At 43.0% G+C, this 15,416-nt stretch overlaps 1 protein-coding gene across 4 annotated transcripts in view; it reads left to right on the top strand.

The window, feature by feature from the left end:
* Positions 1-15,416, top strand: part of LOC6554771 (tyrosine-protein phosphatase 99A) — a 124,446-nt gene that overhangs the window by 85,267 nt on the left and 23,763 nt on the right. For 2 of the 4 annotated variants that reach the window (XM_026976184.1, XM_026976183.1), the window contains exon 1: positions 12,150-12,917. The exons of the other annotated variants lie outside the window; for them this stretch is intronic. In XM_026976184.1, the coding sequence (XP_026831985.1) occupies positions 12,389-12,917 (529 nt within the window). In that variant the 5' untranslated portion in view covers positions 12,150-12,388. Of the gene's footprint in view, positions 1-12,149; positions 12,918-15,416 lie in introns of those variants that run through there. 4 annotated transcript variants of the gene reach the window in all.

Genomic DNA, 15,416 nt, shown 5'->3' with positions numbered 1-15,416 from the left:
TGGAAAAACCTCAAAACTATTGAGAGTACAGCCATCTCGCTCTCGTCCTTTGTCCTCTCGAGTATTGCATAAAATATGCCAATGTTCTGGGATCTCGGAGGACTCCCAACGACAACGCATTCATCACCATTTGCTTAAAGTGACGCCTCAACACCCCCACACATTCGTATATATACACTGGCACAAATAAAGTGTATCGCACGCAAAGCCCAAGTGCAACCCAGTTGAGCTCATCCGGAGTGGGGATTTTTTAACACTCATACGCCCCTTTGGCCATGCAGCTGCACACACTTCGATATGCCCAACTTTCTCTGCCATATCCCTTCTATATTTTGTCATATTCCCTGTTGCAACTCGCATTGTTGTTGTCTTTTAAGGTTCATCAAAGCTTCAACATTGTTTGGTCACAGTTGTTGGCCAACATCTCGTCCGCTCTCCCCTATCCCCACTCCACCCTGCCTTACATTTTCCACTTCCCATTTTTCCACCGCTCTCGTTCGTCATACTTCCGTAGCTGTCTTGTGAAATTTTTCCTGTGGGAGTTAAAATATGCACAAACTGATTCCCTTTGCCAGTTTTCCCTCTGTTTTCCTTGTTCCTCGCCACAACCCCTTGCCCCTTCGGCCCCTCTGCCCCAGCTGTTGGACTGACTTTTTCGCTTTGGCCCGTAAAGTTGCGTAAAAACACTTGGAAAAATGAGTAAGGATTTTAAGACTATTTAGCAAGGTTTTTCTGATAATGATCATCCATAATATAAGGCCACATTAAACTTTTTATAAGAAAGATACATTAGCGATGAATCTAGATTTTAGGTGCACTATTTTGGCCAGTGTATCGCCCATCAGCTCTGTGCAACCGAGTAGTTATGCTCCACTGCATGTGCAACTTGTCTGTTGTTTATGACGCCCTGCGCTGCCACGCCCTCTCCGCCACAGCGCCCCTTCTAGACCATGTGCGGTGGTGTGCGTGTGTCATCATCATCATCAACATCATCATACGTCTCGGTTTCGTGCTGAAATCGCAGGCATATTATCTACACACACATGCACACACCTTGACGACATAAATGAGACCTGGCGAGGGGAAAGCGCAAAAAATAAGGGATAAAGGATAAGGGATATATGGAAAAGGAAGCAGATCTCAACACTTGGCTGGCGCTCCAAATGGAAACCACTTTGGCTGCTGGCAAAGGCACACCCCATAGATTTAAAAGTTAACCTTTAATTTGCACCTTTTATCTGACCAACTTTTAAGCTCCATCGCCTTTTTATTTTTATTGCCTCTTCAAGTTCTTTTATCTGTTTTTATGGCCTCTCCATTGCCATAAAACTTGGCCACACCTGCTAATCAAGTTTGACTCTATAATATGCTTATCCTGTAAGCTGTTAGCATTGGAATTTTAAAACAGGCTCAGTCAATTGTAGAGGAAAAGGATATGGCGTTTCAAAAATATCAAATCAGATAGCTGGAGCTGTGAATAATTATAGACTAGCAATATAGACTACCAAAAAATGTGAGTAATAGAAACTCATTCCAGTTTCTAATTAAATTCAAACGACTATGTGTGATCATGTGCATCTCTAGCTCTATTTATCTGTGTCTGCTCATTTTGCGCTTTCGCAAATCCAAAAAAAGCATAAAAAACCCAGGAAAAGGCAACCCAAAGAGAGCAGCAAATATTTTTCAATAAAATTGCATTTTTCCAAGGAATTTATTGAAGTTGCAGCGGTGCACTGGAGCAATGGAAAACTGGCAGTGGTGGCACTGGTGGCAGCCTCGCACACATTTTGCGAAGATTGTTTACTGTGAGTAATGGCCCAGACAAATGGCAACCAGCTCAGCAGACTCCACAGGCCGCACAGACTCGACAAACTCGGTGCTCCTCGACTTGGAGCTGGTGATTCCATTGTGAGGACGTTGGCATGCAGATCATTGCAGCGACGGAAATATTATTATGCCAGCATTATGTACACAATGTTGTCTGCCATTTAGTCAGCTCTTTGGACAACTCGGCACTTGATTCCGAAATGGTACCCCAACAAAAGCCCAGAAAACCACTCTCATGTCGCATGCCCCACGTTGCATGTGAGTGTCGGAAAGCAGGCGGCTCCGTAATGGAAATCATAAATTTCACAGCCTGTCCCCGAGCTCTTGAATCTCGATGCGGCCTGCAATTGATATGTCTGGGTACACGGGTTGATCATCTGACAGCTGATGGAAGACCCGATGAACAGGTGGTCCCAGAACCACACTTCTTCTGTCTCCTGTACAGGCAAATTGCTCTCAGTTGCAAACAATACGTTTAGGTAGTTGTTTTCCAGAGATATAGCTCAGATTTATACCAGTAACATGGTTAGTGCGATGTGAGACCCTTGTAGATGTTTAAAACGAAGTTCTTTCAGTTGAGTTGTGTTCGAAAAGGACCGATTATGAACACGACAATACATTCATTCGCTAGAGGAAGGCAAAAGGCACTGAATCCACTGAGGCGTTTTAATGGCAGCTCTTTTATATCATAACTCGCACTTTTATGCGCAGTTAACTTTTTGTTATTATCACAGGGCCCCCTGGGTGGGCATAAAATCCGGGAAAAATCATTAAAAATTACCCAAAAACTTGGATGACGTTTAACTGCAATATTTTTCACTTATTTCGCCGGCACCGAGCGGATAATTTCCGCTGCTTTGTAACGGCAGCCGGCAAATTGCACCGAGTGTGTGAGCATGAAATTAAATTCCGTGCAAACAACAATAACCCTTTGAGGCAGCTAGGAGCTCCGGCAGAACCGTCATCATTATCCCCGCCGCACCAACAATAACAGTAGCAATTTCGATGGCGGAGCGCAGGGGATTTTTTCTTTGGGAAAAGGGCCGCTGGCCAAAAAGGTACGACAGCCAAATAAATTGAATCGAATTTAATGTCAAAAGAGCAGCATATAATTGGCCTAATGCAATGGGTGGCAGCAACACGGTGTCGCACGCAGTATTACAGTGCAAACTGCAGCTGTAAGGCACTAGCACTCACATAAACCTCAATGCACTGGGAGAAAGCGGGCAAGTCAAACAAAGATACATTTGAAAGATACAAAAACGACCATATTATAATTATTTTGCTCTAACGAGCTCAGAGTGCTTAGGGTTTTCGAAACCAGTACATGCCTTAGACGTTCCGCTGGTTTCTCCCAGTGCATTCCTGCATTCGGGAACCTCACCCCGGTTTTTTTTGCCACCGCCTCTCTGTTTCAGTTATTGCCTTTGTGCGTTTGGCGCTAAAAGCGCAAAATTCAATTTCGTTTTATTGTTCGTTAGTTAAACAAGGGGGTAGGGGGAGAAAATGGGCGGCAGTGGGCGAGAGTGGGCTAGAGTGGGCGTGGTAATTGCATTTCGCCCACCTGTGACGCTTGGTTACCTGGTTGGCTGGAAGAAGCAGCAGGACGCGGGGCGTATGAACAATGCTTATACGCTGGCACATCACACAAAGGATGTTCGCAGCAGCTCTCACCGCCCAAAAACAAATCATAAAACAATAATTAACCCACTGCCCCGGGAACCCGAATCGAAATCGAACCGGATAATGGCCAAAACCGCCCTCTGATTCCAGTTGGGAGCAGCTGGGCAGGCCAACAGGCCACCAGGCCACCAGGCCAAAGGAAAGCTGTCAAAGAGTTGGTAACCGATCCCCGACTTGAGCTCTCTTGCAGCAGACCGGCCACATAATTGACCCACTTAGCTGGAGGCACAGCGATTCCATTTCATTGCTTTTGTGGTTCTGTCGACGTCCATTTGACATGTACCCACTTGACTTGGATGTTGGCCATCCGCAACATGAGCTCGGCCTTCAAGTTGGCCAGCAAGCTGCATTTGTTGCCCGGAAGGCCATCCGGAGCATTAGCTCAAATCAGGATAATGCCGAGTAATCGGGTTTGCGATTGGAGCTGCTTTACTACCAGTAGAGTTTGCATTCCGAATTGAAACATCAGTTAGCAAGGTGATTCGGGATGATTCCCTCGCAATGTTCTGTTCTTCTTCTGATAAACGTAGACTTAATTTATTAACGTAAACAAGTATGTAGGTGTTGTTATCTCCACTTATCTTCGCATTCTCCTGAAACCATTTATTGTTGTTTAACTGAGTCCCATTTTTGGAATCATCCGGCGATAATGTATTCATGGCTAAATACAAAACTCACAATACACGGATGTATCCCCTGGCAACTTGTTTGCCCCAGTTCCGCACAAGGATTTTCAATGACAGTGCTGATGAAGAAGCTCGGTCTCCATTTAGCATTTATCGCCTTTCAGGGGGAATCTCTTATTCATATGCCGTGTGCTCGGCTCACCGTCTCGAAGCGCTTTGCACATAAATTTTCCAGCGTTTTTGTCACAATTTCTTATCTCATAAGCATAAAATTAACAACCTACAAAAATGGCGACAAAATCAACGTAAGAAAGAGGGATTTGGGTACTGAGCGTTATTTAAAATCGACGCCTGCGGCGCAGCTATAAAAATTTGTGCGCGATAAAATGGAATTATGAGGGCGTCGCAGGCGGAAGGACGACAACAAGGACGGCAAGGACAATGATGCGGGTGCGGGTGCGAGAGAGCGACACGTGTTCTTATTAATTTTAATGCATATTAAAAATCGCATCCCTCAGGGCGTCCCTCTAAAGCGAGGGCGTACCGTATCAATAAGGACCCCAGAAGAAGGTAACATAATGGACCCCGAACTCGTAAAACCCCATAAGCCCCACAAACGCCACAAACCACACAAGCAAAACAGTCATGTATACGTATACTTCACACTCACACTTGTGCATTGCGAGGGACAGACTTATGTTTATTAGATTTTATAGCGCTCATCTCGGCGCAGCTCGATGGCCTTGCGGTTGTCGCCCGGCCCACGTTTTGGTTTGTCTGTTAAAACATCTTAATAGAAAACAGATAATTCATAAAATATTTACTAAGTGGCTAGCACACACACACACTTACACTCTAAGTTACTAAGGCCTCTAAATCAGTCGCAGGATTGGGGCAAAAATGCCAAAGGCAATGTCGGCCCATGTAAAATGAACCGAGTTTCTGCCACAGTTGTGGTTATGATTTTTATAACCGCCACATCATGCCCTCTCTCAAAGTTTTTTGATTCAGACAGGGTATGTTGGACTTTTTCACAAAAAATATGAAACTCGAAGAATATTATGTGAAGAAAAAAATATATTAAACTAAAACAAAGTTGTTCCAACTTGATATAAAACAATTTAAGCAAGAAAAGTTTGATTTCGACTTACATATTTGTAGATGCTTCCAGCCATAGATGTATTCTGAAAATAGAAATTTTAAAAATTAATAAGACTCATTTGCAATTTATTTTACAAACTAATAAAATACTGATTAGGAACCAGATTCAGATTCTACAGTATTCCCCATTCGACTTGTTCACACCAGCAGCCATTCCATCTTGTTCTCACTGCTGCTCACACTTTACACTTACAGATAAATAATGCACAAAAGTTGTTCATTTAACTTTGCTTGTTTGTTTCATTTCATTTGGTCTGCTGGCGCCGTTGTCTTGTTCGCCAGCCGTTCCTTCTGGTTTTTGGTTTTTGGGATGCGGATTCGGATTCGGATTCGGTCCGCCATGTGCCGCGAATAAATCTCGGAGGGGAGCGGAAAAAAGTTAAGAAAACTCATTCACATAATTTTGCAGTTTATTGTGAGCTGCTGTTGGCCCCAAATACACACACACCTGGCCAAAACGGAGTGCGGCATAAAGCTGCTCTAATTACCAGGATCCGAAAACGGGACGGAAAAAAACCATAAAATATAAATAAAAATCATTCATTTTGTGCACGTTGCCAGAGCATGGGGCAACTTACTCTTCCTGCAGCTCCTTTCGCCCCGTATACATTTATCCTTAGGATCCTTAGGATCCTTAGGCTCTGCCGTGCGACTCCTTCCGAGCGTTAAATTTTTATAGCCTACACTTGGGCGCCGACCAAGTTACTGCCACTTAATGAATTAACATTATTTTGATGGGTTTTATGCTTTTTTCATACTTGCCCCACAGCAGCTGCGGTTGCCATTGGCTATTGGTCATGCCCGGCAACACCTCGCCGCCTGGCTTTTAACTTTTTAATAAGCCACAAATAATAAGGCGGCACAGAAACATATTATATTCGAGCGTAAGCATAATTCAAATCATTTCATTAACATTTTCGCGGGGCGCGCATCCTTTTTACGATTTTTCACTGGCAGCTCGGGGAAATTACTTTTTAAGTACTTAACTTCAATGCAGCGGCAAAAGTTTTGAGGCTGCAGTAAGGCTGAACACTGAGGGATATAACAGCTTATAAAGTTGCACAAAATACCTATTCGTTTTGGAAATGCATTAAAAATAAATTTAAAAATGAAGAAAGTACCAATAAAAAAATATACAAAAAGTTACTGTACCTATTTTAAAGCATCAATGTATTTAATATGTTTGTTATATAGTATTTATAGCTGTTAAAGACAATAGCCCTATCCCAAATAAAAAAAAAGAAATGTTTAAGCAATGTTTTTTCTCAGTGAAGTTAAACAAAAAATGAAGCACTAGCGTTGAAGTGAAAGTTTTTATTAAATGCGTAAAACGAGTCAAAGTCCTGGACTGCCAAAGGCTGTATGCCACATACCTATATAGATCCCTATTCATATACGCACAGGACTTAGATGTGTGTGTGAGTTTCGGGTATGGGCGTGTTTTGGCTGTGTGTGCGTGTAGGACCATAAATCTAAGTGCTTTAACGCCTTTGGGGCGACTTGGCAACGCCTACTTTGCCGCTGATGTAACTGCCAGTTACCAAAGTCTGCGTCTGTATTTGTGACTGCCAGTGAGTCTGCATAGGTGTGGATGAGTGGGTGAATGTGTTTGTATGAGTGTGTGTGTGTGCTGGTTGCCCGCTACCGTTATAATGAGTTTTCAAGTGGTTCCCTGCATAGGCAGGTAATTTCATTCTAATGCCTAATGATGTATCTTCCGTAGGCGGAAACTTGCACAATGAAAAGGGGCGTTGGAGCGGAAGGGGCTGGAATTCCATCCCAACTATGTTAGTTAAACGGATTTTAAGTGCAGTGATTATTATTACATATTTAAACTATTTTATGATCTTGGAACCATTACCCATAATTGCGTGTTTCGAACCAAATAGCTTAGAAGTTAGAATATACATATGCTTAAATTGTTGTATAAATAATATATACTTTGTTATAACGCGTTAAAAAAAAGCAGATAATATATTTAAATATCAGCGCATTGGTTTCTTTTTTTGCTCAACAAGCAGTTATGACGTTTTATCTCATGGCAACTACAAACTAATTACAATCGATAAGGGCAATTCAGGCTATTAAATCCAGAGATAATGGGAAATATCCAATAATAATGTGTTGCCGGTGGGCAACCGGCTGCCATCGAAACAAGCTGTGCGATAAGCAGATACTCTTCAATTAGGCACATTTTATGGGTAGGCAATTGGAAAAGGCGCAGCGAATTCAAATTTCGCGCCAAAGTCGTGGGAATTTAAAACGTTCATGCAAAGTCGAATTTCCCCCTACTCGCTGGGATCAAAAAGTGGCGAGTTCAAGACACACATTGAAAGAGAAAAATAAATGCTCTTATACACGCCGTTCTCTTCGCCGCAAAATGTGTATGTTAGCAAGCAGCTGCCGCACTTGGGCGGCGAATTCATCTGCACGCCGCAAACGCGGCGAATGTATCCGTCTCTTTCCCTGTCATCATCATCAGTCGCCGTCGTCGTCTCGTCGCTGTGGTTTTTATTCCGATTGTGGCCATGCAAAAGGAGGCAAATATCTGTTCAAATTTAACAATATCCTTAGTGAAACAAACTAAAACATGAGTTAAACAGTGTGTGAACTGGGAACCTATGAAAAACCGAAAGAAAACAGTGAAAATCGCATAAAAAACCAGGTGTTTAGTTGGTGGTTAGAAAAAAGAAGAACAGGCTTCTCTGTGCGCAGCAGCCGCCTTTTTTCCGAACGTAAAAACCTATAGGCAATCCATCAGATACTTTTGTATCTCTTGAGCAAATATGCGCTAAAAAACAGTGTTAAATGAAGTTAAAAGCTGCCAAATTGAAGGCAGCCCAAAACAAACAATAAAAACAACATTTGTGTCACATCAGAAAGATATAACGAACCGAAAAGCCCCATAATATAATCCCATATGAATTCAACAAAAATTATAGTTCCAATTTTTAGTGCTGCTGCCTCTTCTTCAGCTTCTTGTTTTTGTTGCTCCCTTTGTTCGCCTTTGTTGTTGTTGCTGCCGCTGTTGCGAATAGCATTTTGTGTACCTTTCAAGAAATCAATAAAACAACAAAAACGAGTATCTCTCTCTATCTCTCTCGCTGAGGCTCTCTCTCTCTACATATTTTTCTGTGTTTTGTTGACATTTTGCCGCTTTGTCTGCGGCGAATGAAGCTCAGCTTGGAAAATATCACAATTTAGCATATTGAGCAGATGCGAAATCAGACAAAAAACCACCGGATGGTGGGTCAAAAAACAAAGAACCCCTGTGAAATTTTTAAAAATTATAAACTGCGCAAATTCGCTGACAGTTAAATGACACAATTCCGGCTGAGAATTTTTTTTTGGGCTGGGCCGCACATTTTCTGCAGCGAATTCGTAGCCCCCCCTTTTGGCAACCGTAGTTCGCATCCGAATCCGTAGCACGTGCACTGCGAGTCCGGCTCTATTGATTTTTCGCACATCCCACGGGCGCCCATTTTCCCGTTTTCCCTCGGTTTTCCACCCATTTCCCGGTTCCGGATTCTCGGCGCTAGCTGCATATGCGCATGTTCATTTCAGGCATTTTCATCTATTTTCGCAATCCCAGTGCACTGACCTTAGCCCATGACTGTCAACATTTTCGTGCACACTGCGCGAAATGCACTCAGCAAATGCAGTGCCAATAAATAGTTAAATCGTTTACCTATCGGTCTTTCACTCATTGTAATCGGTTAATAATGAAGGTTTCCTGTGAGACAAACAGCTAAAAAGTACTTCTTCACTTAAATCTTGGTTATTACCAGTTCGCTGGTGAAAGGGCCTACTGTTGCTTCCATTTCTCGCGGTGCACTTTCCCGGCGTACCAGCTACTTTTCCGTCACTTGACTGCATTTAGGTACACACTTGTTTGGCTTACAAATTAACGCCATTCGAAGTGTTGGCTGGATAAACAAACAGTGATTTTATTTCATTGCGTCCACAATGTGGGCCATTCATAAGAGGCGATTGGGGGCTCCCTCCGTTGGGTAAACAAACTGCTGCTGCTACAGCTGAATCAGAATCCCAAACAGAAACAGATTCCCAAGTGGGGCACCTCCTCCTCGGAAGTGGAAGTGGATGTGGGTTATCAGAGAATCTCACGCTCATTACGAGGTGGGAGGAGTCCGGAGTTTGGATTTGTTTGGATTGGAGGTAGTGGAGGCAGCACGCGAGTGCTTCCACGAAAATGCATTGCATTGGGAAATGGTTCGAAGTATTAGCGCTAATAATTGCTTAGAATAGGAACGCTACTCTAGAGAAATGATAATTGCTTTTTAGAATTTGTATACAAGTCTGCTTAGATGAAGGAAAAATATGTTGGAATGAAAACCTGCTGAATGAAAACCCACTCATTTTACTAAGTAATCGCCTTATGTTGGTTTTAGCTGACTGAAACCGTTCAAAGCTCTACTTCCGTTGACTCCAACCCACGCATTTTCCCATTTTCTTCCGGTTACCTGGGATATTACTTCCCCTTCCAGCCGTTTTCACTTTTTATCAAATCCCAAGACAGACAAATTGTCTATTATGTGAATGGTTTTTGTATCTTCGGGCGGGGCACTGCATAATGGACATCATGCGGGGCCCATGTCGTCACGAATATGTCAATATGTCCAGATTTTATGAACCCAAAAATAAGACACAACCCACTGAAATGTCTGAAGAGGCGACTTCCCACTGGTTTTGGCCTGCAGTTGTCAGGCAATTTGCCTTCTGCCAATTGATTTTTCCACTTTGCCCGCTGTATTTTTAGTGATTTTCAATTATCTGTCAGTTGTTGTCGGCTCGGCGGATAATTCAAATCATCGTAGAATTCTAGAGCTGCATAATCGGGCAATCCGTGTTGTCCACTTGCGAGTCTTTGACCCGTTTAGCGTTATTAAGCACTTACTGGCCACAAATGGCCGACAATTGTCGCTTGATTGGCCAATTTCCCTGGTTGGATCAGCGACTTTGGACGCGACTTCGACCCGTTTAACCATTTCATTTTATGGTTTTCCGCCTTCTTTCTTTCTTTTCCTCGCCGCGAATTCAATAATCTTTTGTGTTTCTATTTTTATAAAACGCCCTTTTACTTGTGGCACTCCAGAACCAGCACATCTGTGCCTGTCTGGCAGATAGAAAAATACAGATATCGAATATCACTGGCAACTGACTCAGCCACTTTGCTTATAGCGAAGAAAATTCTGAATCTATTATAGAAATAAATATCACAGCTTACACTACTTAACTTTAAACATATACAAGTGCAACCAAGATGGGATATTTTTAAATGATTTATGTAGGTTCTTCCCTCTCATGAAGGATAGCAATTATCGTTGCTTCAGATTTCAAATTTCCCACCCACCAGAACTCCTCTTTCTTCGTATTTTTTCCCAGTGTAATGCCGAAGACTACACTTAAAGCGCCAACTCGTTGGCTTACTTTTTGCATGCGGCAATTTGATGAGCTGCTAATTAGCAGCTGCGATTGTGGTTGTGGCTGTGGCTGTGGATGTGGTTAGCTGGCCAAACCGAAACCACCACGCGTTACTATAGCAGATATAGTACGGTTCAAGCGACTCGGAGACCCCGAGAATATAGCGTGCTGGGGCTAATTCTGAATGAATCAGCACGAGCTCCCAGTAATTTGCACTTCGTTCAGTGCAATTGGAGAAGGCCGCCGAGCTGAGGGGAGCGGAAAAGCGATGGAATGTTTCATTTATCCGGTGTCGCTGGTGTTCCGTGCCTGGAAATTGTAGTGCTTGGGCTAGGCTTATGGATTCAGATCGATTAGCTATGCAAACGTTTAGGTGTGCAGATCATAAAGGTTCATTCAAACCATATAGCAGCTACCTCATGGATGCTTCAAGGAATGGCTTCTTAAATACAGATCTATTTTCAGAGCATTCAATAAGTATATATACCATTTGTTAGCTACATTTTCCGGACGTCGCTTAGTTATTCCACATTTCTCCTCCGGTTTTCCTACAGCTTATTGGATGATCGCCCTCGGCGTTTGCTCTACGCCCAATCATTAATTTTACGCAATTTTTTGTTGGCGTTTCGGTTCGCCTCAGCCGCCTTAACCCCCTGATAACCCACTGGATCATCTTAACCCACAGCTGGCGCACACATGTCGTCAGAAAGTCGTTTGTGGGCATTGCCAATTTGTTGGCAGCCTCTTCAGATTTGCTGTATATATGGGCATATGCCTATTTATACACTTATGGCGGGCAGTGTATTTTTAATGCGGCTGCATCTTCGGCGGCGGATGAACCCCATTGAACTCTTTTCGTTGCGAGGGATACGAAAACAATAAAGCGCAGGAAAGTGTGAAGAAAATGCGAAAAAGCGGCAAAGAACAGAGAAGAGAAAGAGAGAGAGAAAGAGAGGCAGAGGAGTATTGAAAAAATGCAATAAATTATCATAAATAAAAGCAAAACAAAAAGAAGCAGAGCTTTTGCTTGATGGGGTTCAACACGAGTTAAGATTTTTTTGTTTTTTTTTATATATTTTTTTTTTGGGTTGGCCCGCTTTGAAAAATGTGTTACACAAGACAGCAAAAACTACCACAGGAACTTTTACAACATGGGCTGGGTACAACAAAAGTGAATCATCGCAACAAAAAAATCGAGCTTGGACAGCTCTGCTGTCTGAAATTTATTTGAGTGTAAATCAAAACAGCAAATAACGAAGCTAAAGATAATAATAGCACTACTTATTTATCAAAAGGGTTACTATAGTAAACAAATGAAAATTGTAGGGATAGAGTCGATAGAAAGTGGATTGATGATATTACTCGTTGAGTTAGTCATCTTAATTAATTTGATGTATTATCTTTAGTGCCAAAATGGAAATCATTTAAACCGAACAAATTAAGAACTAACTGTAGTAAAAACAAGCAAGCACAAACTATAAAACAACGCACAAAAATGTTGTAAACGAAAGGAGAAAGCACTGAAAAAAACCAAGTCCTACTAAACAGTGGGACAAAAGCGCACAATAAGTGAACGTAAATAAAAAAACCAAAAAACGCACAAAGTCGTGAAATCAAACGTAGATCATCAAAACGCCCAACGAATCAAAATGCCACGCCCCCAGCACCACGCCCTTCTGCGAGCAATGCTGAAGTTGTTGCTCTTCGCCAGCATTGCGGAGCACTGTGCCACCGCCCTGCCCACCAACTCCTCCAACTCCCCCTCGTCGCCATCGCCCTTCACCGCCGCTTCACCGGCGCCGACCACTGCATCATCACCATCACCATCATCATCATCGTCACCGGCGGTCATCAATGACAGCTCTTCCGATCGCAATCTGGCCGATCTAGTCAATCCGGAGGCCGAAACAACCGGATCCGGCTGGGAAACCCTTGAGACTGAATTCAATCTGGCCACCACTGTGGGCAGCAGCACCCAAAAGTCGGCCAAGGCACCGGTGCTGGGCACCGCAGCCACCTCCATTGAGCAGCAGGATCAGCCACCGGACGTGCCCGCCACCACGTTGGCCTTCGCAAATGCGTTTCCGGTTCCGGTGGCCGGCGAAATGGGCAACGGAATGAGCGGGGGCAACTACAACGATGCCACGCCCCCCTACGCAGCGGTCGATGACAATTATGGTAAATAGTTACACAGCTTATATGATATATATCTGAATTATCTAAACCGTGACTCACAATTGAGTTCGTGCTTCAATTAAAGTTTATTTTGACGTTGTGCAGCGATTTAAAATCACCATCAATCAAGTCGGAGTCACAAAAATGCGAGCAATCTTGGGGAGTTAAGCCTAATGGTATAGAACCCATACCCCTCACCCCACCTTTTCAATAATTTAAGCTGCAAATAAGTTGCCTTGGGCAGCCACAAAAACAGTCCGTTATCAGCGACAAACGAAAACAAAAAGTTCGATGGGCTTTCGACAAGAATTGGCAATTATAGTTGCTCAACTAGGTTCATTGACACCGCACTTTTACGAACTTTCCCAGCCTTAACCCCTGACCCCTGGCCGCCCCTACTTTAACCCGCTAAGCCCCTTCGGCGAGGAAGAACTTGTAGTTACTCAGTTATTATCTGCTGAAGGAACAACAATAAAGTACACAGATAAATCCAACACAACAACAAGCACAACAACAACAACAGCAATTGCATACTTCAAGGCAATTAAGAGAGTTTTCATTTCCGGTTTGGCACGCAGCCCCTCATTGTGGGCGGGGGCAGCGGAAAAGTGGGCGGGGCAACGTCAACAACCGCCTGCCTTCCTGTAATATGGCAAAATTCTCACGCAAAACTTTTAGCTTTGGCCAAATGAATTATTTAACATTGTTTTTGTCGGGCCAAGTTAATGCACGGAGAAAAAGGATTGCGATAGAAATTATACTATAATTCAGCGAATTTTACTACATCTCCCTGCTATATAAAAACAAATCGAACTTTTACTGTAAGCAATCTGTGAGTTTCAATATAATTCAGATATTTTAGAACTTTAAGACCAGCAAAAAGTTTAATATCCAGCTACTGCCCAATTTGACAATATTTTTCTGTTCTGTATCAACTATTTCTGGCAAGTATATTTATATACTTTTCTGGCCTGGCCCATGAAATATGTCTGGGGGAATTGACAAGCAGCCGTCTGTCTGCTCGTTAAAACTTGGCCAGCGGGTGCCAAACAGCAACAACTCATTGGAAGTGAGCCATGTTTCACAATCCCCTGCCAGAGTTTTCCTCGCTTTTCCTCGCTATGCGCCCACTTTTCTCTCGTTTTCAACACAACGGGACACGCGATGCGCACAGGACACAAAACAATTAACAACTTAACTTTTATGGCCCACAATTATTTGGTATTTTATTGTTAAGCTGCAGCCAACTATTTTTATGGACATGCCATTAAATTGGAGCTGCCAGCTCTTAAATAGGTCTCAAGAAATTCGGCCGAGATGAATTTCCATGCCACCCGCTGGATTTTTGCAACCATTTGCGTGCCTTTGAGCCAAACAGACTGACAGCTGGCAAATCGCTGAGCCATGTCCTGAAAACTGGCCAAAAGCTGCCTGATTTGCTGACCGCACGCAAAACTTGTATTACGTTGCACTTTGGGGCAGGTGCTGCGACCACGCCCCCTCCAATAAATAGGGAAATATGGGGCACAAGGAGTGGGCGTAATGGGGACAAAACGAGTTGTTCAGCTCAACTAGCTCAAGGTTCCTTTTATGATTTATTGAAGCTTCATGCGAGCTGATGATTGCAAGTGGGAAAGCATTTTGTTTAAAAACCCAAAGCAACGTAAATCAAATCGTGCCATAAAACCTTGATTTAAAATGCAATCACAGCCCCACCAATTTTTAAGCTATGAATATAACAGCTAACAGCCAATTAGCTCGTCCAGTCAAAAAGATCAGCTGAAAACGTGTTGTGCCAGCAGAGAGAAATATTAAATAAATTTTATATAAATTGACGGACAGTATCGTCATTGGAATGCTTCGCTGCTCGCCAGTAATTACTATTTCAGTCAAACGAATTCATTAGTTTTTTTTCCCAGAAATTACTTTTCAGCGAATGTATAGGGTATGCAGGGTATCTGTGCTCTGAGCGATAAGCGGGAATGGCTGGAAAATTTAAATAATTGAACTTCTGATCGCCGCAATTAACAAAGCAATCAATTGATAAGATGTGCAAAGTTATGTAATGCTTTCTGTATTAAACGCATCTCAACACAGTTTTGTTAACTCATCCCGGGCGAAAGACTTTAATTAATAAACCTGCTGAATCGAGATTTTTACAAATCATTTTTCGGACCACCCTGCTGTGAAATTCCCACCGAGTCATTAGCTTAATTAATTGTTCGGCCCAACTTTTGTGCAGCCAAGTGCCAGAGGCAGGCTCCTGCTGCTTCCACCATACAAGTATATATTTCGTCGGCTGTCGAGAGTTAATTTTCCGTAAATTCATTTTCACTTCCGAGGCGCAGCTGAGAGCTGTCACAATTTGGAATAACACTTTCGGTCCCGTGGCCGCGATGAAAAGTGCAGCTCATCAAGTGAGCCGCCCACCCACGGATCGCATTTCCATGTGAAAACGGGCCAAGTACCCACTTCTTGAGAGGCTTGAAATTGGAATTTATG

This window comes from Drosophila erecta, unplaced genomic scaffold (assembly GCF_003286155.1).
Source record: "Drosophila erecta strain 14021-0224.00,06,07 unplaced genomic scaffold, DereRS2 tig00000000-arrow-pilon, whole genome shotgun sequence".
NCBI lineage: Eukaryota > Metazoa > Arthropoda > Insecta > Diptera > Drosophilidae > Drosophila > Drosophila erecta.
The sequence above is the reverse complement of the archived record's forward strand: the minus strand, read 5'-3'. Positions and strand labels throughout refer to the sequence as shown.